This window comes from Cololabis saira, chromosome 3, assembly GCF_033807715.1.
Source record: "Cololabis saira isolate AMF1-May2022 chromosome 3, fColSai1.1, whole genome shotgun sequence".
Taxonomy (NCBI): domain Eukaryota; kingdom Metazoa; phylum Chordata; class Actinopteri; order Beloniformes; family Belonidae; genus Cololabis; species Cololabis saira.
In genome coordinates this window covers 4,447,586-4,472,800 of record NC_084589.1, presented here as the reverse complement: position 1 = coordinate 4,472,800, position 25,215 = coordinate 4,447,586, and the positions used below count along the sequence as shown (strand labels likewise).

General features: G+C 43.6%; 1 protein-coding gene across 1 annotated transcript in view; it reads right to left on the bottom strand.

Annotated features, from left to right (window-relative positions):
- The window catches only part of grik2 (glutamate receptor, ionotropic, kainate 2), a 540,292-nt gene that overhangs the window by 304,773 nt on the left and 210,304 nt on the right, over positions 1 to 25,215 (bottom strand). Inside the window, exon 5 of the mRNA XM_061715437.1 lies at positions 16,490 to 16,671. Coding sequence (XP_061571421.1) covers positions 16,490 to 16,671 — 182 coding nt within the window. The remainder of the gene's footprint in view (positions 1 to 16,489; positions 16,672 to 25,215) is intronic.

Below are 25,215 nucleotides of genomic sequence, written 5' to 3'. Positions count from 1 at the left end.
TTCAGACAAAGTCAGAATATTAATGAAAATAACTTTATTTATGATTTGATTTCCATTAATTGGGATAGATTTCAGTTAATTCCCTATGTTGAGGAAGCGTGGAACTTCTTTTTTTCTGAAGTAGACAAAATGATTGACAAACAAGCTCCGATGAAGACTCTTAGAGTCAAAGGAAGACACTTGCCTTGGATCCGTTCTGATCTTATTAGTCTTTTTAAACAGAGGAATAGAGCTTGGGCTAGATATCGTGCATCTAGAGACTCTACTGACTGGGATACTTACAGATCACTGAGAAATGAATGTACAATTAAAACCAGAAATGCAAAGTCTAACTATTTTAAAGATAGCTTAACCCCATAATTTTCGTAATCCAAGTCAGTTCTGGAATCAATTGAATTTTGTTCTAAATCGGAATAACAAACATGCTTTAAACCAGATTCAATTTAATAATGAGTCTATTTCTGATCCATCACCTATCTCTCGTGCTTTTAATCATCATTTCTTTTCCATCCGTAACTCCTACCAGTTTGACTCTTACTGGACTGCTAGTCCCTCTTTCAGCTCATTTTCACTCATTTTCCTTTAAAAAGATTTTGTCCAATGATGTTTTTCCTGCCTTATGTCAACTGAAAGATAATACTAGTGCTGGAGGTCTACAGCTGATGCTGCTGCCACTGTCATCCATGCTGCAGCAAGCCACACAGAGACACCATCTTGCCGGACATCCTCATCAGGAAGCTGACTGACATGGACTTCCCACCCATCACATGTGCCTGGATCAACAGCTTCCTGACAGACCGCCCACAGCAGGTGAGGGTGGGGCCCCACACATCCTCCACTCGAACACTCAGCACTGGCTCTCCCCAGGGCTGCCTGCTCAGTCCCTTCCTGTTCACACTGTACACACACGATTGTGCCCCCCTCCACCACTCCAACATCATCGTCAAGTTCGCCGATGACACAACAGTGGTGGGTCTCATCTCTGGCGGCGACGAGACAGCATACAGGGAGGAGGTCCAGAGACTGGTGACCTGGTGTTCAGCGAACAACCTCTTGCTGAACACCAGCAAAACCAAGGAGATGGTGATGGACTGGAGGAAGAAGAGAGCTGACCACGTCCCGCTGCAGATCAACGGGGTGTGTGTGGACAGAGTTTCCTCCTTCAGGTTCCTGGGAGTCCATGTGTCTGATGACCTGGCATGGCACACCAACACAGCAGCGGTGGTCAGCAAAGCCCAGCAGAGACTGCATTTCCTGAGATTGCTCAGGAAGTGCAACGTGCAGCCCGAGCTCATGCAGTGCTTCTACCGGTTGGCAGTGGAGAGTGTGCTGACTTTTGGCATCACAGTGTGGTATGCCGGCCTCACTGTGCAGGACAAAGACAGCTCTGCAGGGGATCATAAAAGTGGCCCAGAAGATCGTTGGCCGCCCCCTGCCCTCCCTAAATGACATTGCAGACTGTCAGGGGCTGAAAAGGGCTAGAAAGATCTTGCAGGACCCATCTCATCCCGGGCACAGTCTTTTTGACCTGCTGCCCTCCGGCAGGAGGTACATAGTCCTGAAGCAGCGGACGAACAGACTCAAAAACACCTACTATCCCTGGGCCATCAGACTGTTAAATAATACATAACATAACATAACATAACATAACATAACATAACAGGTGTATTTTTTTGAATGATGTGGGAGTTTGTTTTGTATTGTTTGTATTGCTTTTATGTTTTTATACGGTGCTTTTCATATTTATTTATTCCTCTTATTTTTGCTTCCTTTGCACTTTGGTGGGAACATCCCAACTAATCTCTTGTTGATAAAGTTGACACATTCAAATATGTTGGACTTTGGATTGACCCGAAACTTACCTTTAAACCTCACATTGATTATACTGTTAAAAAAGCATATGGCTGTCTCGCTTCACTTTACCGTTCAATCAACTGTTTCACACTTCCTGTCAGAAAAAGGTTCATTTCTCAACTCATATTACCACTTGTTGATTATGCAGATATTGTTTATCAAAATACTCCAGATACCCATCTTAAACCTCTGACTGTATTATTTAATTCATTATGTAGATTTGTGTTACGTTGTCCTTTCAGAACATCATTGTTTTATGTTTGATTCATTGAACTGGTTTCAGCTCAAATCTAGACGGCAGTTTCACTGGCTTCAGTTCCTTTTTAAATGTGTTTATTTTCACTGTCCTCCATATTTAAAAGAACTCATGATTCCATAGAACTCTCCGTACTCACTCAGACATATACATTTTCCTTTTTTCTTTGTTCCTAGAATTTCAAAAGAGGTTGGTAAAAGATCATTTTATTTTAAAGCTCCATCAGATTGGAATAATCTTCCTCTCTTTTTGCATTCTATTACCTCTTTTCATTGTTTTAAGTTGTCATTATACTCTCATCTTAAAACAAATTGTCTATGTTTTTAATTTATTTCTATATTTTTTTTGTCCTTTTTTCTATTTATTTATTTATTTTATTTTTTTCTCTCTCTGTTATGTTATATTTATCTCATTGTTCCGGTTATTCAATTAGTCTATTTTGTAACTAGACTTATGTGGGTAGGGGGTGAGCAAGATGTCTGTGTTTGTTTTATGTCATGTATGTCTGTACTGTGATGTGATATATGGTAATGTATGTTTTCTTGGGACCCCCTTGAAAATGAGATGTTACATCTCAAGGGGCTATCCTTTAATAAATTCTAAATTCTAAAATGTTGTAATGCTGGGTTCTGCAATAAAGACGACTCAACTGAAGTTCAGTCTGCAGTGTATAATGGATATCCCAAGATATCACATATGGTGACGAGGATAAAAGCCTACAGCAAAATGTCGAGAGCCAAGTCAGCTTAGCATGTGAGTGAAGCTAACGGTCCTGTCGGCGTGTGCTACCGGGAAAAAGGACGGAAACGGAAAACAATAGCTGCTACGGTGGGTGCAGTGGCTCCTTTTGATAGCAACTCACAGACTTGGGAAGAATACTGTGAGATTCTGCACCATTTTTTCATAGCAAACGGCATCACGGAAGCAGCAAGGAAACGAGCCGTGTTGCTAAGTGGTGTGGGGGCCCAGACCTATGCGCTGATGAGGAACCTGCTAGGCCCAGACAAGCCAGGAGATCGCTCATATGAGGATCTGGTGAGCTTGTTGAAAAATCACTTTCACCCCAAACCAAGTGAGATAATGCAACGGTGGAAGTTTAATACGAGAAACAGGAAACCTGATGAAAGTGTGAGTGACTATGTGGCTGAGCTGAGAAAGCTGGCGCAGGACTGTAATTTTGGCGGCTCTCTGACTGTGATGCTGAGGGGCCGACTGGTTTGACCAGTTCCAGCTACTTCAGTTTGGACGCAGATATAGAGTGCCACAATGCAAACCAAAACCAAAAACAGTCTTATACCTACTGCCATAATTCACCTAAATAAATGGATATGGTTTTAGCATTTTATGTTGTGATTATGGTTTATGTTTATTTTGTATTGTATGTACAGATGGTCGGAGTTTCATGTGTCGCCATTCACGCATGATTCTCACATGATCTCATGTGGGAATCAAGTCTCTTGTTAGAGGGGGGGAGGAGGGGGGTCATCAGAGGCTGCAGTGTATACAAACAACCACCAGGGGGCATCTGTGAGCAGGAGGATACCGTTCATAGCCACACAGCATCTTTCTCTCGTGTGTCTGGAAAGAAGGAAGAGGGTGTCTGAAAACTTTGTTAGTTTTTTCCTTTCCTAATGTTCTTTTTTGGATCATAATTGTGAATTGTGAAATTGTAATTGTGAATTTAGTGTATTGTTTGAGTTTAGTTTAGTGTTAGTTTTAAGTGTTTATTCCGTGTCTCGTGGCCGGGATGGCGTCCTCTGGGACGCCGCCGGTGTCCCTGAGCCACGGAGTGAGGCTGGTGGCCCAGCCCAGATCCACGGTGGAGCAGGTGCTGCTGGCCGTGGGGGAGCAGGTCGGTCACGGGAACATCGTCTATGCTTCCCGCATGAACAAGGCGGTGGTGGTGTTCTTTAAAGACCCCAAATACGTGACAGACATTATTGAGAGCGGATTAACTCTGAATGACGAGTTCATTCAAGTATCACCGCTGGCAGTGCCGTCCACACAGATCACCGTGTCTGGCGTCCCTCCATTCATCCCCAATGAAGCGCTGGAGCGGGAACTGAAACGCTTCGGTAAGTTTGCGAGCGGGTGTCGGTCGGTTGGACTAGGGTGCAAGGATGACAAACTGAGGCATGTTCAGTCCCTGCGGAGACAGGTTCTGATGTCTAGTCAAAAAAGGGAGTCCAAGGCACTCTTCTGGTTCTGATGTTTTTGGACTCTCCGACTCAGACACTGGACGTGTCTTTCTGGGTGAGACATGAAGACGGATTTTATATGCTTTGTGCCAGTTCTGGGCCCATGAAGTGCTTCGAGTGCGGGGATGTGGGACACAAACGTGTTGTGTGCCCAAACAGGCCACACACGGTGAGACCAGCTGGGGCTGACAGTGCAGAGGCCGCTCTGTCTGTGAGCGGGGGGGCCGGGGCCGCGGCCCCACCTGTCGGCAATGCAGCCGGGACCGCTCTGTCAGTGAGCGGGGAGGCCGGGACCGCTCCGTCAGTGAGCGGGGAGGCCGGGACCGCTCTGTCCGTGAGCGGAGAGGCCGGGACCGCTCCGTCAGTGAGCAGGGAGGCCGGGACCGCTCCGTCAGTGAGCGGGGAGGCCGGGACCGCTCCGTCAGTGAGCGGGGAGGCCGGGACCGCTCTGTCCGTGAGCGGAGAGGCCGGGACCGCTCCGTCAGTGAGCGGGGAGGCCGGGACCGCTCTGTCAGTGAGCGGGGAGGCCGGGACCGCTCCGTCAGTGAGCAGGGAGGCTGGGACCGCTCCGTCAGTGAGCAGGGAGGCCGGGACCGCTCCGTCCGTGGATTTTTTCTGGTCAGGTCATCACTGGGTGAGAGCATCGGCCCTGTACCTCCCTGTGGCAGAGGGGGACGTGGACGTCGTTGCAAGAATTGCTACCTTCAGTCTTCAGGCGGCTCAGCAGCTTCTCTATGGATTTTCTCCCTGCTGGTTGGCTGCGGCTCAGCTGCTGCTTTGGAAGGCCGGGGGTTTGGGCTATGACAAACAGCTTTTCTTGCTGAAGTTCTCAGGTGCTCAGGTTTGATGGACTCACACCTTTCTACTCGTCAGTCATCGATGCTTGGAGGACTCTGAGGTTCACTAGACCACCGGACCCCAGGCCTGGGATGTGGCTGTTTGAGGAGCCGCTGTTTGGCAGTGAGCTTCTGTCTAGCACCCCCTTCTCTTCAGCCACCCTAAGAGATGCGTTCGTTAAGGCCGGAATTGTGAAGCTGGGCCATCTCTCAAGGACTTCAGTGGGGAAGCTGGCTGAAGTAACCGGCATAAGGTCAACCAGGGTGTTGCAGAAGCTGGTGGACCAGGTGTGGCAGTCGCTGGCAGCACCCTTCCGTGATTTTGCCACTAATAAAGACCTGGCCGACCAGTGGAGTGTGTTTACGTCTTCCCTTCCCTGAGTGTGAGTCCTGCAGTGGGGAAGTGGAGAGAGGAGGACGGTCTGCTCCTGTCCATGAAGACTCCAGCACTGGGACTTTTCATCTCCAGTAAAGGGAAGCAGCTGTACTCCAGCTGTGTGAAGGTGCTGAACCTCGACATGCTGACAGGAGTCCGAGAGTTGAGGTGGACGGATGTGTTTGGCTCGGACTTTTCCCCTAACTGCAGCTGGCGGCTCCTGTATAAGCCTCCGGTTTAGAAACGGATGGCTGACATCCAATGGAGGATTATACACGGAGCACTAGCCACAAACAGATACAGAGCTCACTTTGACCCAAAGCACTGGGGAAGGCTGTCCTTTCTGTCCAGCGACAGAGACATTAGAACATCTAGTGGTGTCCTGTCCCCGCCTGGCTGGTGTGTTTGTATTGTTGCAGGAGTGGGTGAGGGGTTTAGGAGAGGTTTTTTCTACCCCCCTGTTTGTGTTTGGAGCTGAGTACACTCCTAAAAAAAGACAAATGTTGGTTTAATGAATTTCATTTTCGCGAGAGCAAAATTAGCGATCTGGAAAAGCCGCAAGAACAAGGTGCTTGGAGTGGGCTGGACTGACGCTGTGCACTGTCTGAGGGGTTTGGTGGCAGCACATCTGAGGGTTGAATATGCCTTTTTTAATCTGACCAATAACCTGGATGGTTTTATGAATATGTGGGCTGTTCGGCAGCTCTTGTGTTCACTGGGGGAAGACGGCTCTCTGGTATTGAAGGTTTAGATGGCGGTTTTAGAGTGTATGTGGAATAATTCCTGTAGTCTTAACTAATTATGAAATGGTTTTTTAAATAACTGTAAGAATGTGCCTTAAATAAAGTGTTTATAAAGTCAAAGTTCTTTCTTTCTTTCTTTCTTTCTTTCTTTCTTTCTTTCTTTCTTTCTTTCTTTCTTTCTTTCTTTCTTTCTTTCTTTCTTTCTTTCTTTCTTTCTTTCTTTCTTTCTACGAAAGGAGGGCCTTTTTGCCCCCCTAAACGTGCCCCAAAAGTCAGCAAATTTTGCACGCAAGCCAGGCCTGGCGAAAAATTTGATATTTAATGGTTTGCATTAATGGGCGTGGCAAAATGGCTGAACAGTGCCCCCCGGAAAACTCTGTGCCTTAAAGTTATTCTATGCAACTTCCTAGAGCTAGCAAGATTTGAAAGTGGCGCTTCCTCTAAGCCCCGCCCCCCCCCGCCCCCACCCACGAGCGCTCCGTCCAAAGCCACGCCCCCACAAACACGAACGCGCATATGATTATTAAACATTTTGGACAGCACATTTACAGCAAAACTACCCCATGTCTCATTCACCCTTAAGCGAGGCCGGTTTTAGGGGTGGCAGGGGGGGGCTGTGCCCACCCAAACGTGCATCCTGCCCACCGGCGTCTCCATCCCGGAGAGCGCCGGTGCACGGCACGGCATCGCGGCTGGCGGAGCGCTGCGGTGCCGTGCAGGCTCTGGAGCCACGGCTACGCCGTAGCCTACTGCGTACCCTACCGCATACCCTACGGCGTACCCTACGGCATACCCTACGGCGTACCCTACGGCATACCCTACGGCGTAGGCTACGGCGTAGGCTACGGCGTACCCTACGGCGTAGGCTACGGCGTCCCTATGTGCATCTCCATCCTGCAACGACGTGCATTTCTTTTCTCAGTCAAAAGCGTTACCGTGGCGACGATAGATGCCAAAAAGCGGGCCCCCACTTCATCTGGTTGGTCCATATTTGATAGTTCCTACTTTCTGTCAGAACTTTTGAATGGTTTGACATAAAGATTCGTGGGTGGTTTCATCGGACTCGGTTTTGACTCCTTCACCTTAATTGGTGAAAATTAGCCCTGCCCCTTCTTCCTATTGATCGATATGTGATAGTTCTGATTTTCTGCAATAACATTTGAATGCTTTGACATAAAGACTCGTGGGTGGTGTCATCGTACATGGTTACATGTGCATTATTACTATATTTAATATATATACATATATATATGCATACATATGCATACACATACATAAATATACACATACAAACCCAGTGATTTTTTATTAATTCTTTTTTGGGGGGGGGGGTGACAACACACGTCAAGCACTGGAAATCTGCAACAAAAAAACACAAACAAAACACAAAACCGACACGGAGCCGACCAAAACATGAACAGCAATCAACCCAAATCGATTGAACTATAATTATCATTATTAACTATTTTACTTCTTTCTCATTTTTTTTCTTCTTTTATCTATCCATCCATCTTCTTCCGCTTATCCGTTCCCGGGTCGCGGACACTTCCTCCAGCTCTTCCGAGAGGAGTCCGAGACGTTCCCAGGCCAGCCGAGAGACATAGTCTCTCCAGCGTGTCCTGGGTCTTCCCTGGGGTCTCCTCCCGGAGGGACATGCCTGGAACACCTCCCTAGGGAGGAGGGACATGCCTGGGACACCTCCCTAGGGAGGCGTCCAGGAGGATCCGGTACAGATGTCTAAGCCACCTCAGCTGACTCCTCTCAATGTGAAGGAGTAGCGGCTCGACTCCGAGCTCCTCCCGGGTGACCGAACTCCTCACCCTATCTCTAAGGGAGCGTTCAGCCACCCTGCGGAGGAAACTCATCTCTAAGGGAGCGTCCAGCCACCCTGCGGAGGAAACTCATCTCGGCCGCTTGTATCCGCGATCTCGTCCTTTTGGTCACTAGCCAACGTTCATGACCATAGGTGAGGGTAGGAGCGTAGATTGACCGGTAAATCGAGAGCTGCGCCTTTCGACTCAGCTCCTTCTTCCCCACAACGGTCCAGTACATCCTGCCTCCACCTGAGGACCACCCCACCCACCCGGAGAAGGCACGCCACCCTTTCCCGGTGGAGAACCATGGCCTCGGTTTTGGAGGTGCTGATTCTCATCTCTGCCGCGTCGCACTTGGCCTCAAAGCGGCAGAAGCGGCAGAAGCAGCGGCAGAAGCAGCAGCAGAAGTGGCAGCAGAAGCGGCAGCAGAAGCGGCAGCAGAAGCGGCAGCAGAAGCGGCCCAGGCTCAGGGCCCGCAGTGGCCCATCCACCAGGCCAGGCCCAGGACCAGGCCTTGCAGCAGATTAGCCACCAGGCCACGCCCAGGCCCTGCAGTTGCTTCTAATTTGAAATTGCGGCTTTTGGTGGCAAGATGGCCACTAAGGAAATTAAAAAAGACATTGAGGAATTGAAGAATGCTCTGAGCATGATGTCTGAAGAACTGACAAATATAGCCAACCAGCAACGTCCAATACTAAATCTGAAGAATGAAATTAGAGAGCTCAAGAAAGAACAGAATGAGAATCAAAAGAGCAAAATTAATTTCCTGGAGAACCGAGTATCGGACTTAGAACAGTACTCGAGAATGAACAATGTCATTATAACTGGTCTGTCGATCAAGCCACGATCTTATGCCAAGGCCCTGAAAGGAGTGCAACAAGAGGACACATGTCATATTATACCATCAAAGGACCAGAAAGGCAAACAAGTTGTCATTGTCCGTTTTGCTAACAGAAAGAACAAAACTGATTGAATTGAAGGGCGCAAATGTTTATATTAACGAGCATCTCACTAAAGCAAATGCTGATATAGCAAAACAAGCACGGTTCCTTAAAGGAGCATGAGGCAGGATTGAGGCAGGATTTATGAAAAAAATGTGTATACGTTTTAAGTTTTCTAGTAATAATTAGACCCTCCAGAAAAACGCGAGCAAAAATCCTTGATTCTGCGGGCTAAAATAATTGATTATGCAGGCTAAAATCATTGATTATGCGATTAAATGTGCAGGTTTTTTATGTGCTTTTATGCGGTGAAATTGCGGAATATGCTGGAAGTTGCAGAATATGCGGGAAGTCGTGGAATATGCAGAAAGTTGCAAAATATGCAGGAAGTTGCGGATTCGGCGCTGAGCTCTTCCCTCTTCGCTCGCCGCTACTCATCATCATCATCGTTTAGGCTATTAGTCAGACTCGAGGTCCATGATAAAAACATACAACACTCAATACATAAGAACACAGATTAAAATAATGCTGATTGTACTGAGGGAATCCTTGTTAGTTTCTTGTCCTCCGCTTAGTAATATGCTTAAATTCAGCGGGCTGTCTCGTCTGATCTGAGGTCGTAGACGAAAAAAAAAAGGAGAGCGCAGGTGGAGAGGAGAGGGGCGGATGCGGCTCGGAGGCCGTTCCCCGCCTGGTCTCTCCCCTCCAGCCGGCGACTCGGTGCTCGGGTGATTGCCGGGCGCACCGGCGCGGTGAGGGGACGAGCCAGAGCTTCGTCACCCCACGCGTCCGCCGCCAAGGTCCCCAAGTGGATGGGAGCGTGCGCAGCGTGCGCAGTGGTACGCGGTCAGCGCGGATCCTGAGTCCACCGGCAGCCGCGCCCACCGCGCAAACTAGGGGCTCGGCGGAGACGGCACTCCCTGTACCTCTCACCCCCGCGGGTGAGAGCTGCTGTTTGGGGAGGTGGCGGCTTCTGCGAGGGGTGCGGAGGTCCCCGGGCGGGTCCCGCACGTCGCGACCGGGCGTCCCGACATGTCACTCACAACACTTCCCCCTTTTCCAAACTTTATGTGAAAATGTGCGGCTATTGTGAAATCAAGCGAGCCCTGCATAATCCCCGCATAATCGCATATTTAGCGCGGACATATGCAATTATCGCGGGAAATATGCGCCCTTTTAGCAATAAATCTATCCCCGCGTAATCTGCACCATTTGGTTGATTATGCAATGAATTATGCGATCGCATAATCGCGTTTTTCTGGAGGGCCTAAATAATGTCAGATGAAGCGTTCCAAACCAAAAAGAATGAGCCCTCTAGTGTATCTCTCCGTTGCCTTCAACAGGCTGTGTGCTGCAAAATGTGCTGCAATTTGGGGCCCGAATTTCCCGCGCTGTCCTGCGGATGTGACGTCACATGACGCTGCATGAGCGTTCTCCCCGTTCTCCAATGCCGGCTTCGCTGTTGGCTGCAGTACCCCCGATGGCCGTCGTGGCGAGGGGTGGCGCTAGAGAGTCTCATTTCTTAAAAGGAGCCTCATGCTCCTTTAAAAAGGGAAAAATTCAGTCCACATGGACTGCAAATTGCAAGGTGTTTGTTAAATTGAATGGTAGTCCTGAACAGGCCAAAGTGATATGTATTAGGAGCACTGAGCAGCTGGATAAGTTATGTAACAATTAGTTCAAATATGTTCATGATTCCGAACAACCTAGTGAATAGTTAGTAATGTTTATTTTAGATATTTTTAAATTTTCTTTTTGTTTGTTTTGTTGTTGTTCTATTCAATTCAATTCAATTCAATTTTATTTATATAGCGTCTAATACAACAGATGTTATCTCTAGACGCTTTCCAGAGATCCAGAACATGAACATAAACATAAACCCCCAAGCAATTATTACATAAACAATGGCAGGTAAAAACTCCCCTAGTGGGAGAAAAACCTTAAGCCAAACAGTGGCAAGGAAAAACGCCCCTTTAGGAGGGAAGAAACCTTGAGCAGGACCAGGCTCATAAGGTGGGACCATCCTGCCGAAGGCCAGACCGGGGGAGTCAGGGACGTCAGCAGCACACAGCAGTCATGTGGCAGCAGCAGCGGAATGACCAGAGGTGGTGGGGGGGTGCAGGCAGGCGGAAGCAGCAACAGCAGACATCCACGTAGGCAGGTGGAAGCAGCAACGGTTTACCACATGTTTACCACAAACATGTCTGATAACATAAATTATTTTCAGTATATTGAACATCTTAACTTGGGACAAAACTTAATACGATATGAACAGGGTATACATCCGGAATATATTCTTTTTAAAAATATAAACACCAGTTGCTGTTATTATACACAGAAGCTGTTTAACAATAATATTGCTATTGAAAATGGGATAAATATCATTCATTTTAACAGCAGAAGTTTATATACAAACTTCCAAAGTAAAAAAGAATATTTATCACAGTTCAAAACGCATTTTAATATTATCGCCGTCTCAGAAACATGGCTTAACGAAGGAAGAGGCACAGAGTTTGTTTTGCAGGGATATGAGCTGAATTACATCAATAGAGAGAGCAAAGTTGGAGGAGGTGTGGCGCTATTTGTTGATAAAGGCCTCAGATATAAGGTTGTGGACAATATGTTGGTTACCATTGATGATGTAATGGAGTGGATTACTACTGAAATATGCATGAAAAAAATTAAAAATGTCATTGTCAGTTGTGTGTATAGGAAACCTGGGTCAAACATTGGAATCTGTATAGAAAATACGTAAAGGGTATTCACTAAAGAAAAGCAAAAAGTCAAATATGTCTGTGAGGATTTTAACATAGACTTGTTGAATCCCAGCAGGCATAAAATGACAGATGAATTTATTGAGGGAATGTATAGTATGAGTTTATTTCCAACAATCATAAAAACAACCAGAATAACATCTCTCTCTGCCACTCTGATTGACAACATTTTTACAAACAATATGGACAATACTGTAAGCGGAGTATTAGTTAATGATATTAGTGATCACCTGCCTGTCTTTGTGATTCATGAATGTAGCTACAAAAGGAACTGATCGTGTAAAGAAGTTGAATACAGGAGAGTAAGATCTGAGGAATCGATAACAGCATTTAGAAATGACTTAATGAATTATAATTAGAAAGTACTTTGTGAAGAAACTGATGTTAATAAAGCGTATGAATTATTTTTAGACATATTCAAAAATGCATATAAGAAAAACTGTCCAATCAAACAACGTAGTAGTAACAAGAAGTATTCTGGAAAACCCTGGATGACTGTAAGAAAAAGAATACTCTAGGCATTTTATAAAATATAGAACAAAAGAGGCGGAGGTTAAATATAAGAAATATAAAAACAAATTAATATTATGAGGGTATGTAAGAAGGATTATTATAATAAATTATTAGAGAATAATAAAAATAATATAAAAAGTACTATATTGGACTATATTAAGTAATATTATTAGAAAAAGACAAAACAAACCAGACTACCCTGAATGGTTTACGGACAAAGACATACTGTAACAATTACCGATAGGAATGAAGTGGTTGATACATTTAACAATTTCTTTGTTAATGTGGGTCCTGAACTGGCCAAAGAAATAAATAACTCCGGGAAGAAATGTGCTGTGGAAAAATGGGTGGAGAGAAATCCAAACTCAATCATACTGGGAACTGTAGAAAGTAAGGAAATTATAGATATTGTAAATAAGTGTACAAGTAAAACATCAAAATATTGGAATGATATTGATATGTTTCTTGTAAAGAAAATAATACATGGAATTGTGAAACCGCTAACCCACTTATGTAATTTATCATTCAAAACAGGAACATTTCCAGAAAAAATGAAAGTGGCTAAAGTAATTCCATTGTATAAAGATTATACACTATAGACCTGTATCCTTGCTTTCTCAGTTCTCAAAAATAATTGAAAAACTTTTTGTTACAAGACTGGATAACTTAATTGAACAAAACAATATATTAATGGACAGTCAGTATGGGTTTAGAAAAAACTGGATCGGGATGGCATAAGAGGGGTTGCATTTGATTGGATTAAGAGCTACATTAAAAACAGGTGTCAATTTGTGCAGATGGGTCAGCATAAGTCTAAGAGTCTGAATATTACCTGTGGTGTCCCACAGGGGTCAGTCTTAGGCGCAAACCTATTTATTTTGTATATCAATGATATTTGTAAAGTTTCAAATGTACTTCAGTTTGTTGTCTTTAGGGACGACACAAATATTTTTTGTTCTGGAGAAGACTTGCCGCAGTTCGTGGAAGTGGTCACAAAAGAATTGTATAAATTAAAATGTTGGTTTGATACAAATAAGTTATCATTGAATTTGAACAAAACTAAATTTATGTTATTTGCAAATCGTAAAATGAATGAATGTTCAAATAGAAATGAATAATGTTGTATTAGAAAGAGTTTATGAAAACAAATGTTTGGGTGTCTTAATAGAGCACAAGTTCTGCTGGAAGGCCCACATTAGGTATCTGTGTTCTAAGATGGCAAAGAGTGCTGAGTAAACGTAGACGCATCTTGAACCAAACAACACTACACAATGGGCCCGATTTACTAAGATCCTAAATAAAGAGTACTAAATTGCGTGTGCACTGAAAAAGTTTGCGCGTGCTGTTGTTGTGTGTTTTGCGGGTGATCAACTAAGATTGCGTGCGCAATTGATAACAGGTGCAAACAGCAGTATTTAAATGAGGTGTTGCGCGTCTTACGGTTTGCGGCGCAAACTTTGCGCCATGGAGAGTGGATGGAGCAGGATATAGTCGCAAGCGCAAAATGAAATTTGACGAGTTGGAGTTAGAGATATTAGTGGAAGAGGCAAATTGTTGTGCAGTATTCAGCACCCCTGCCGTGAAAAGCACCCCCTCGTATATTCAATGATAAGTAGACCAAGAAAAAAAACCACACACTGACACTTCAATATATTTATATATACACACTCACACAAACACATACTTAGGAGTTTATATTATATATATTTACAAATATTATGGAAGACAACACAGTAAGCAGGCTATTAATTAATGACCATTTACCCGATTTTCGTTATCTGTGACTGTGATTGTGGGAAAGTATGACTATTGTGGAATCCATGAGCGCATTTAAACATGAATCATTAACACAAAACTGGACGCTCAGCAGAAAGTGACACGGAATGAGAATATCATTTTTGTCAGACGAGGGCGCACAATAAGAAACACTTTTTTCTCAATGAAAACACGTGATTTATTTATTATCACAAATAAAAAAATGAATGTGCCTCCTGTGGCAACCTTTTGCTGAATAATACTCGATTTAACATTCAAATAAAATATTTCTCCTTTTGCATGTGGAGATTAGCACCTTCCTTTCGAACGTATTAAATACAGACGCAATCACAATCACCCCAATTACTTTCAGGCTTGGTAAATCTCATTGCGCGTGGTAAATGGACCAATTTGCATCTTCCCCTCCCAGTATTTAGGATTTCTGCCGGGTACGCCCCATATTGATTATTCATCAGGGCAAAAGTACTAACTGAATTGCGTGTGCTATTTTGCGCATTTGAGAGACGTCCTCTTTGCATGCTGTTAGTAGATCAGCTGGCACTTTGGTTTGCGGGTGCTGTCAAGTTTGCACACGTTTTAACACACGCAAACCTTTAGTAAATCAGGCCCAATGTGTACTGTGCTCATATCACCATATCTGATCTATTGTGTTGAAATGTGGCGTAATACCTACAAGAGCACATTACAAAGGATATGCACATTGCAAAAAAGACCAGTATGGATAATAAATCATGCTGGGTATCTCGATCACACCAATCCTCTATTCCTTAAATAACAGACTTTGAAATTTGTGGACCTAGTGAAAATTAGAACAGTTCAAAGCAAGAAATAATACACTGCCTGAAAACATTCAAAAAATGTTTCAAGCTAAAGAAGGACAATATATTCTAAGAAGAAAATTACATTTTAAACAACCATGTGTACGCACTACTCTTAAAAGCCTGAGCTTATCAGTCTGTGGGGGAACTTTGTGGAATGGTTTAGATAATGAAATCAAACAAAGCACTAACTCTATACAGTTTAAAAAAACATACAAGAAAGCAATTCTTGACAAGTATAAAAATGGACCTCTAAAGAAAGTAATTTACCTTACATATGTATTTCTTTGATTATTATTTTGTTCTTTGTGGATGGATTATATATGATACAAATATAACTGCCTGCATTCAAGGCTGTCCGTGGATCATCGTAGAGGTGACTGGGAGATTGGACTCTTGAATTTAGGATATTGTAGGAGAGCGGTTCAATTATGACTGATCTTGTTTATTGGTTGTTTGTGTTGTATTTATTTTTTGTTATTTTGTCTTTTCCTTCTTTTCTTTTCTTTTCTTTTTTTTAAATTTGTATAGGTTATACATGATATGATATAGTGAGGAAGGGCCAGGACTAAGGGCCAGGACTTTTTTTATATTTTGATGCTTTTAATTTGATTGGGTTTTGTTGTGTTCGAGACAAAGCCAACAATAAACAATAAACAATAAATATTCCGTAGTGCAATACACAGGTCAAACAATGTGTAAATAATTATTGCAGTGTGTAGTTTATTTCTCTTTATATAATATAGTTAAAATGAGTACAGTTTAATGTACAGTCTGTTCCTTTTTTTATTTTTTATACCATGCCTCTGTTTTTATTCTATTATATCTTATTATTCGAGTGAGTGTTTTGCCATGCAAATTTACCCTTGTGGTACTAATAAAGGTTATTCTATTCTATTCCATCTTACCCAACAGATGTAACTGCTTTGTGCTGCTTCCCACTTGTCTTAAATGATCTACTGTATCTCTACAACAGGGGTCAGCAACCCAAAATGTTTTAGATCCATATTGGACCAAAAACACAAAAAACAAATATGTCTGGAGCCGCAAAAAATGAAAAGTCTTGTATCAGTATCAGCCTTAGAATGAATGAAGGCAACACATGCTGCATGTTTCTATATTAGTTAGAACTGGGGGAAGATTTTTTTTTTCATTATGCAAGTTTCGAGAAAAAAGTCGAAATGTCGAGATTAATGTTGAAGTACAATCTTGAGAAAAAAGTCGAAATGTTGAGAAAAAAGTCAAAATGTCGAGAAAAAAGTTGAAATGTCCAGATTAATGTTGAAATACAATCTTGAGAAAAAAGTCGAAATGTCGAGAAAAAAGTCGAAAAAATTCACAATTTCGATAAAGAAAAGAAAAAAAAAGAAAAAAGGAAAAAGAGAGAAAAAAGAGAAAAAAGGGAAAAAAAAGAAGAAAAAAAGGTGAAACATTTTTGGAAAAGCTCCAGGAGCCACTAGGGCGGCGCTAAAGAGCCTCATGCGGCTCTAGAGCCGCGGGTTGAGACGTTTTATAATAGATCCATGGTTGAGACCCCTGCTCTACCAGATAGCAGCTTTGGTGCAGCTCCACCTGCAGAGATCCACCCACCTGCTTGAGGATTCCAGCAGCCATTTCATGACCACAGTCGAAGATGACATGAAACTCTTTCCCCCTTTTCATCTCCTTTAAAAGCGGCTTGGCATCCTTGGTGTCTACAGGCAGCTGTCGAATCTTTAAGCGAATGTTGTACCGCGATGGTGCTTTTATAAGTTCTTGCAGACGAATCAGACCTGTAAGAAGAAGAATAACAAATACACTTTGATGATTTTGTTTCCATAAAGTGCCATTGCTATTTTAAAACATTTTCTCTGGTGGAGCTCACACAGGGCTTCTTCAACACAGTCAATCCATTTTCTTGAAGCAAAGTTCAAGCACATGTACTATATCTTTCTCTAGTAATTAAGGATAAAAAGTATTCATGATTTATCTGGTAGTAGTGGAATTGGAAGCAGGAGAGGTATGCTGCAAGGACACATTTCTGTTGTCAGTTCATTTTCTAACGATTCATTTGTTTTCAAAACCTTCCTCCACCCTTGCTGATTATTTTCAACAGTTAACACAATTTCTTCCGCTTTTCTTCTCTTTCCTCTTTAAAAAAAATAAATCTCTGTTCCTGTTCTTTACTGGACAACAACAATGCCTTTCCGCCTACAGCAGAGGAAAATCAGTAGACGTTGAACCAACTGCACATGTAATCTTAGAAATAGAATAAAGGCACATACCAGTAATGTGAATTAGCAGGCATTCATCATTTAACACAGATGACTAGGGCTGGGGATCCATTCAAATGTCAAGAATCGATTCGATTCCGGTTCTTAAGATTCACAATCAATTATCAAGATTTGATTTGATTCGATTTGATTCTGATATTGATTTGGGTTGGTGTTATTAAAACTGTTTTTTGAGCTGTTGCATGAATGATATGACTGTAAGGACCAATCAGCTCCCAGAATGCTGATAGAACTGCTTTCAGAAACATCGTGGGTCAGAATTACCAAACAGATCCAGGGAGGAAACGGAGACGGATGAAATCGGTTTTATTTTTCCCACATTCCATTTTAACTTTTTCCATTTTTGCTCTATTTCGGTTTTTTATTTTTAAAAATTTGTTTTTTAACATTTTATGCAAATGTAACCCCAAGACAGTATATAAAGTAATGAAATATAGACAATTTATGCAATTATAACTGAAAACTTTAATGTTTTCATACCTTTAAACATATTTAAAAGCAAAAACATGGCACCAGTTATTCTGGTTTCCAACAAAACATTCCTTTTTGAGCATAAACAAAAAAATACCAAAAGTTGTAATGTAATGATGAAAGAAAAAATGTATCTTTAGACATATAAATCGATTTTTAGGAATTAATATGAGAATCGATTTAGAATCAGAAAATCGATTTTTTCAACACAGGCCTACAGATGACATTGAATCTATGCTCACTATTGATTCCCTTTTTCCTGTTTTAAGACACTTACCAGTGATAGAATGGGAGTGAAATCAATGTTGTTAAGTAAACTAACTGGGATCTCAACTGAAGCATAAACATCTCAGTTTCAGCTTTATGTCTTACGTAACATTCAGTAGCACTCCTACTTGTGAGTTAGTGAGGGAAATTAAGTCAGGTTTTTAGGAGAATCGTTCACTTTGTGAGACAAGCACCAAATTTTGCATGAACATTGCCTAGTACCTATTTATGCAGAAAAGCCCGTTAGCCACCTGAAAATCCAAGATGGCGGCCGTTTTTCAAGATGTCTGTCTTATGAAAGCTAAAACAAAATTGTCAATGTAGAACTTGAATTTCTGAACATATTTTATCCATCCATCCATCCATCGTCCGCCGCTTATTCATTCCTGGGTCGCGGGGGCAGCAGTCTCAACAGAGATGCCCAGACTTCCTTCACCCCAGACACTTCCTCCAGCTCTTCCGAGGGGAGTCCGAGGCGTTCCCAGGCCAGCCGAGAGACATAGTCTCTCCAGCGTGTCCTGGGTCTTCCCCGGGGTCTCCTCCTGGAGGGACATGCCTGGAACACCTCCCTAGGGAGGAGGGACATGCCAGGAACACCTCCCTAGGGAGAGGGACATGCCTGGAACACCTCCCTAGGGAGGCGTCCAGGAGGATCCGATACAGATGCCCAAGCCACCTCAGCTGACTCAATGTGAAGGAGTAGCGGCTCGACTCCGAGCTCCTCCCGGGTGACCGAACTCCTCACCCTATCTCTAAGGGAGCGTCCAGCCACCCTGCGGAGGAAACTCATCTCGCCCGCTTGTATCCGCGATCTTGTCCTTTCGGTCACTACCCAAAGTTCATGACCATAGTTGAGGGTAGGTGCGTAGATTGACCGGTAAATCGAGAGCTTCGCCTTTCGACTCAGCTCTTTCTTCACCACGACGGTCCGGTACACCGACCGCATAACTGAGGACTCTGCACCAATCCGTCTGTCAATCTCCCGCTCCATCGTTCCCTCACTCGTGAACAAGAGCCCGAGATACTTGAACTCCTCCACCTGAGGCAGGACTTCTCCACCCACCCGGAGAAGGCATGCTACCCTCTCCCGGTGCTGATTCTCATCCCTGCCGCGTCGCACTCGGCCTCAAACCGCACCAGCACATGCTGAAGGTCCCGGTCCGATGAAGCCAACAGGACAACATCATCCACAAAAAGCAGAGACGAAATCCTGTGGTTCCCAAACCGGATCCCTTCCGGCCCCTGGCTACGCCTAGAAATCCTGTCCATAAAAATTATGAACAGGACCGGTGACAAAGGGCAGCCCTGCTGGAGTCCAACATGCACCGGGAACAAGTCTGACTTACTGCCGGCAATGCGAACCAAACTCCTGCTCCGATCATACAGAGACCGGACAGCCCTTAATAGAGGGCCCCGGACTCCATACTCACTGAGCCCCCACAGAATGACACGAGGGACACGGTCAAATGCCTTCTCCAGATCCACAAAACACATGTAGACTGGTTGGGCAAATTGCCATAAACCCTCGAGCACACTGCAGAGGGTATAGAGCTGGTCAAGTGTTCCGTGACCGGGACAAAAACTGCATTGTTCCTCCTGAATCCGAGGTTCAACTATCGGCCGTAATCTCCTCTCCAGTACCCTGGCGTAGACTTTCCCGGGGAGGCTGAGAAGTGTGAATCCCTTTAGTTGGAACACACTCTCCGGTCCCCCTTTTTAAAGAGAGGGACCACCACCCCGGTTTGCCACTCCAGCGGTACTGTCCCCTTCCTCCATGCAATGTCGCAGAGGCGTGTCAACCAAGACAGCCCTACGACATCCAGAGACTTGAGGTACTCAGGGCGAATCTCATCCACCCCCGGTGCCACTGAGGAGCTTACGAACCACCTCAGTAACCCCCCCCCCTCTGGTCATCCCGCTGCTGCTTCCACCTGCCTGCGGTCCCCCACCCCCCTCTGGTCATCCCCCTGCTGCTTCCACCTGCCTGCGGTCCCCCACCCCCCTCTGGGCATCCCGCTGCTACTTCCACCTTCCTGCGGTCCCCCACCCCCCTCTGGTCATCCCGCTGCTGCTTCCACATGCCTGCTGTGTGTTGCTGACGTCCCCGACCCTCCCAGTCTGGCTTTCGGCAGGAGGGTCCCCCCTTATGAGCCTGGTCCTGCTCAAGGTTTCTTCCCTCCTAAAGGGGAGTTTTTCTTGCCACTGTTTGGCTTAAAGCTTTTCTCCCACTAGGGGAGTTTTTACCTGCCATTGTTTATGTAATAATTGCTCGGGGGTCATGTTCTGGGTCTCTGGAAAGCGTCTAGAGACAACATCTGTTGTATTAGACGGTATACAAATAAAACTGAATTGAATTGGATGACACTCCCACCAATTGCCCAGAGCTGTGAACAACTCACGAAGTCCAAGGGCAAAAAGGAATGTTGCCGTTTTGGCCTCCAGTGCACACAGCTGTGTGCCTGCAATTGTGATGATTAGAAAAAATGTGATACAGAAATGGGAGGAGGGGGGACTATAATTTGATGCCAAAACAATCAAAATCTAATTATATAATCACAATTCAAAAACCATATAAACTGTATTTTGCCTGCAGCCATTTTGGAAAATGTTAGCCATATTGTTGTTTTATTTGCATGGTCAATGGGGGAGGGGGTGGGGGGTCCCAAGATTATAGTCTGATGTCAGAATAATCAAAATTGGATTTTCCAATCACATTCCAGGTCAAAAACATATAAAAACGGCTTTTGTGGCAGCCATTTTGGAAAACGGCAGCCATATTGTTTTTTTTTGCGTGGCTAACAGGCTTTTTTGAAAAAGTAGACCTAGAACATACTTTGTGCAAAATTTGGCGCTTGTCTCACAAAGTGAACGATCGTTTCACTAATGTGCCTGGCTAAGTTACTGATCACTTATTTTACTGCTGTGTGAGAGATTCAGTTTAATTACACATCATCTTTGTGATATTGGCTTTAATGTGTTTTAATAAAACACCTAGCTGAATCCATAAAACTGACATGAAATAAATTGAGCTGATTACTTTCTGGGACATGACACTTTTGTTTTCTACTCTTTACATACTTTCCATTTGTGCAGAAACATATCAATTCAATCTGATAGCATTTCATGTAAATCTCAAACCACATGTTTCAATGGAAACTCTGGAAAACTTGAATGATCTGGATAACTGCAAGTTAACACCAGCAGTTATAAAGAAAAGATGTTGTCACTGTTCCCCTAAGCCCAAAAAGACATCCTCAAATGTTTTATTCTTATACAAACCAACAGTCCACAATTACAAGATATTCCATTCACTGTCACAGACTAGAGAAACCAGAAAATATTTACATTTAAGAAGCTGAAATCTGAGAATTTAGACTTTTTATACTTAAAATAAAAGACCATCCACCCATTATCATTACCCGCTTTATCCTTTGCAGGGCCACGGGGGTCTGCTGGAGTCTATCCCAGCTCATTTCAGGTGAGAGGCCGGGGTTACACCCTGGACAGGTCGCCAGTCCATCACAGGACCACATATACAGACAAACAACCTGACACACTCACAACCACACTCACACCTACGGGCAATTTAGAATTATCAATTAACTTAGCATGCATGTTTTTGGACTGTGGGAGGAAGCCGGAGTACCCGGAGGAAACCCACGCAAGCACGGGGAGAACATGCAAACTCCACACAGAAAGGCCCCTGCCGGGCCTGGGAGTCGAACCGTGGACCTTCTTGCTGTGAGGCAACAGTGCTAACCACTAAGCCACCGTGCTGCCCAGACTCAAAACGATTAGTCAATTATCAAAATAGTTGGCGATTAATTCAGTAGTAAATTGGTCAATGATTACTCTCTATTACCTAGAATAGAGATGTATAGAGATTACATCTCTATTCTATATTAATAACATAATCAAATTTTATATATCATTCAAACTTCAAGCAACAAAGCAACATCTTGTTTTTCTACTATAGATTCCCTTGTATCTGTAACCTGATATGACCCTGATATGGCCCCAAATATGACCTGCTGTATATCAATGGTTGGAATATCCACTTGTAGTTTTATGTTTGGGCTGATGTGAGGTTTAACAATATAGCAACCACTGCAACATTTAAAACCTAATTAGGTTTTGACAGGAGTTAGCACCGAGGTCATTATTACAGCTACATAAAAAAGCTCATGAAGAATCTCAACAGTGATGGAAGGGGAGGAAACACTGTTCTTTCTTTTTTCTTGCCACTGTTTGGCTTAAGGCTTTTCTCCCACTATGGGAGTTTTTACCTGCCATTGTTGAAATAATAATTGCTCGGGGCTTATGTTTATGTTTATGTTTATGTTCATGTTCTGGATCTCTGGAAAGCATCTAGAGCTAACATCTGTTGTATTAGACGCTATATAAATAAAATTGAATTGAATTCTTACTGGAAACACTGGTTTCGTGGTGGTGTCACTAAATTCATCCCGGATGGCCTGCCAGAGCAGCTCTTACAGTGGTTCAGAGTCTGGGTGGAGAACAGGGGTCGGCAACCCCCGGCTCTAGAGCCGCATGCGGCTCTTTAGCGCCGCCCTAGTGGCTCCTGGAGCTTTTTCAAAAATGTTTGACCTTTTTTTGTCCTTTTTTTTCTTCCTTTTTCCTTTCCTTTTTAATCTCGACATTTCAACTTTTTTCTCAACATTTCGACTTTTTTCTAGACATTTCGACTTTTTTCTCAAGATTGTACTTCAACATTAATCTTGACATTTCGACTTTTTTCTCAAAGTGCATAATGAAAAAAAAAAATCTTCCCCCAGTTCTTACTAATATACAAACATGCAGCATGTGTTGCCTTCATTCTAAGGCTTGTAAAAGACTTTTCATTTTTTGCGGCTCCAGACATATTTGTTTTTTGCATTTTTGGTCCAATATGGACAATTCAACATTTTGGGTTACCGACCCCTGGTGTAGAACGTACTTTGAGCCTGAGCCTGATCTTTATTGTACTCGCACTTTATCAAATAAGTGTATGGTTTCCTGGAAGGAATAATAACAGATATAACAAAGGTAAGAATAACAACTTCAACTTCTACCAGTTGTTTCTATACAAAAATAACTATGGTTGACAGGAGTTCAGGAGTTCTTACTCCATTTTAAACATGTCATGACTGCTGCTGCTACCGAAAAAGAGTTTCTCTCATGCATTCATTTTTCATATGTTCAAACATGTCTGTTACTTTACACTATTGTGTTCGAAATAAAGACTTTTGAATTAGACAATCATATTACAATCCTATTCTCTTCTGTCATGTTACCAGCAATATAAACATCATACTTCCCGAAATGAACCCTTATCTTGAAAATCTGAAATGGGACACTTCCGGTGCAGAATATTGAATATTTCCCTAACACACACACACACACACACACACACACACACACACACACACACACACACACACACACACACACACACACACACACACACACACACACACACACACAGACACAGACACAGACACAGACACAGACACACACACACACACACACACACACACACACACACACACACACACACACACAGACACAGACACAGACACACACACACACACACACACACACACACACACACACACACACACACACACAAACATGAACAATTACATTTTAATGAAATAATAATTTCCTTTTTATTTAAAAGAGAAACAAATCAATAAATCATTTTTCTAAATTAATTTAGGAATGCATTTTCTGTTGAGATATTTAAAAAAGGACATTTGTTTCTCATCTGCCTTTGCTTTGCAATGAGCAGTCAGAGAGCTTCCTTTAATCCAAATGCCTGAATCTCTAATATTTAGCCTGCTTTTCTTTGCTCAAGGCCCAATATGCCACTGGAAAGGTAGAAGAATAGGCTTAATTGAGAAAGTAAATTATTTATAAAATCCAATTTCAAACTCATTGAAACTGCAGTGCAGTTAAAAGGACACCCTGGTCCTCCATGTGTACTGTACGTGACTAAGAGCAAAATCACTGTGAAACAGTAAGACATTCAATTTTTATAGCTCTGGATTTACTGCTTTCTTGTCACAATCAGGGCTCTCCCTCTTCCTTCACTCTGGAGCTCACTTAGGCTCGACAGTCTTCTCTGCATGAATGACTGAGATTCAACGCTCTGTTTTCTTTTTTTTTAAATATTTTTTTCCCGATTTTTCTCCATTATATCAGCCAGTGCTCCTATATAAGTGACAGTCCTGGGGCCTCATTTATAAAGCTTGCTTGCGCACAAAACAGGGCTTGAAAGATGCACAAGCCACCTTCTACTTCTTTTTGTCGCAGAAATTGATACAACATCTTGCATGTTTTCTAGTTTGGGATTTAAAAAGAAAAAAACTAACTGAAAAATGTGCGTATCCCTACGCCAACCCTGACCCTCCCGTAGGAACTTACTTAAGATATGGGGAACTAGTGACGCAGGCGGTGAGGTGGTGAAATGAAGCCAGATTCATGTAATACTCTTAATAATGTCATCACATATCAGACTTATAATATAATAGCGCTGATCGTGTCCCTCTGTGTTTGAAGCTCAGCGTCAGTCAGGACTCTGGTGCTGCTGGTACCGGTACTGGTACTGGTACTGGTACTGGTGCTGGTGCTGGTACTGGTACTGCTGCTGCTGCAGCCGCAGTGCAGGACACGCCGGGAACCTCCTCACACCCACCGCTTCCAACCGTAGAGTGACTGAGGACAGAACAAATAGTGCCGGGCCACTCTACGGAGCCCCTAAAGGGACACAGATTTTTTTTATATAATGAGTTTTACGCGCGCGTGAAACCTTTACGTGCGGGCGTAAGCCTAAATTTTGGTTCCACGTTAAAACGATGCAGAGCCTACGCTGTAGGGTACACGGCGATGCGCACCTACGCCGTAGGCTCTGCATTGGTGTAACGCGGAACCATAAATCAGCCTTGAGCAGCACTGAGGGGAGAGGGGAGGGAGGAGGGGGAGCGGGGCTGCCGTCCCGTCTTCACATCGCCTTCGCACAGTCTTGATGATTTGCAATTACAGGCTGAGTCTACCGTTAGTTTTTAAACTGTAAAAAGTGTGGGGGACAAAAACATGATTTTGAAAAGACGGGGGGACATGTCCCCCCTGTTGCGCCGGGGCACTCACGGCGTTTAGCGCAGCAACGGCGTGCTGCCACTCACTCGCTTTATTTTATACTATTTATATACTTTTTCTACTTTTACTGTGACCACCAAATAATGTGGTTTTCCTGGCCTCGAACGAAAGCGAACATTGCGTGCAAGTGTGCGTGCACACGGTTTT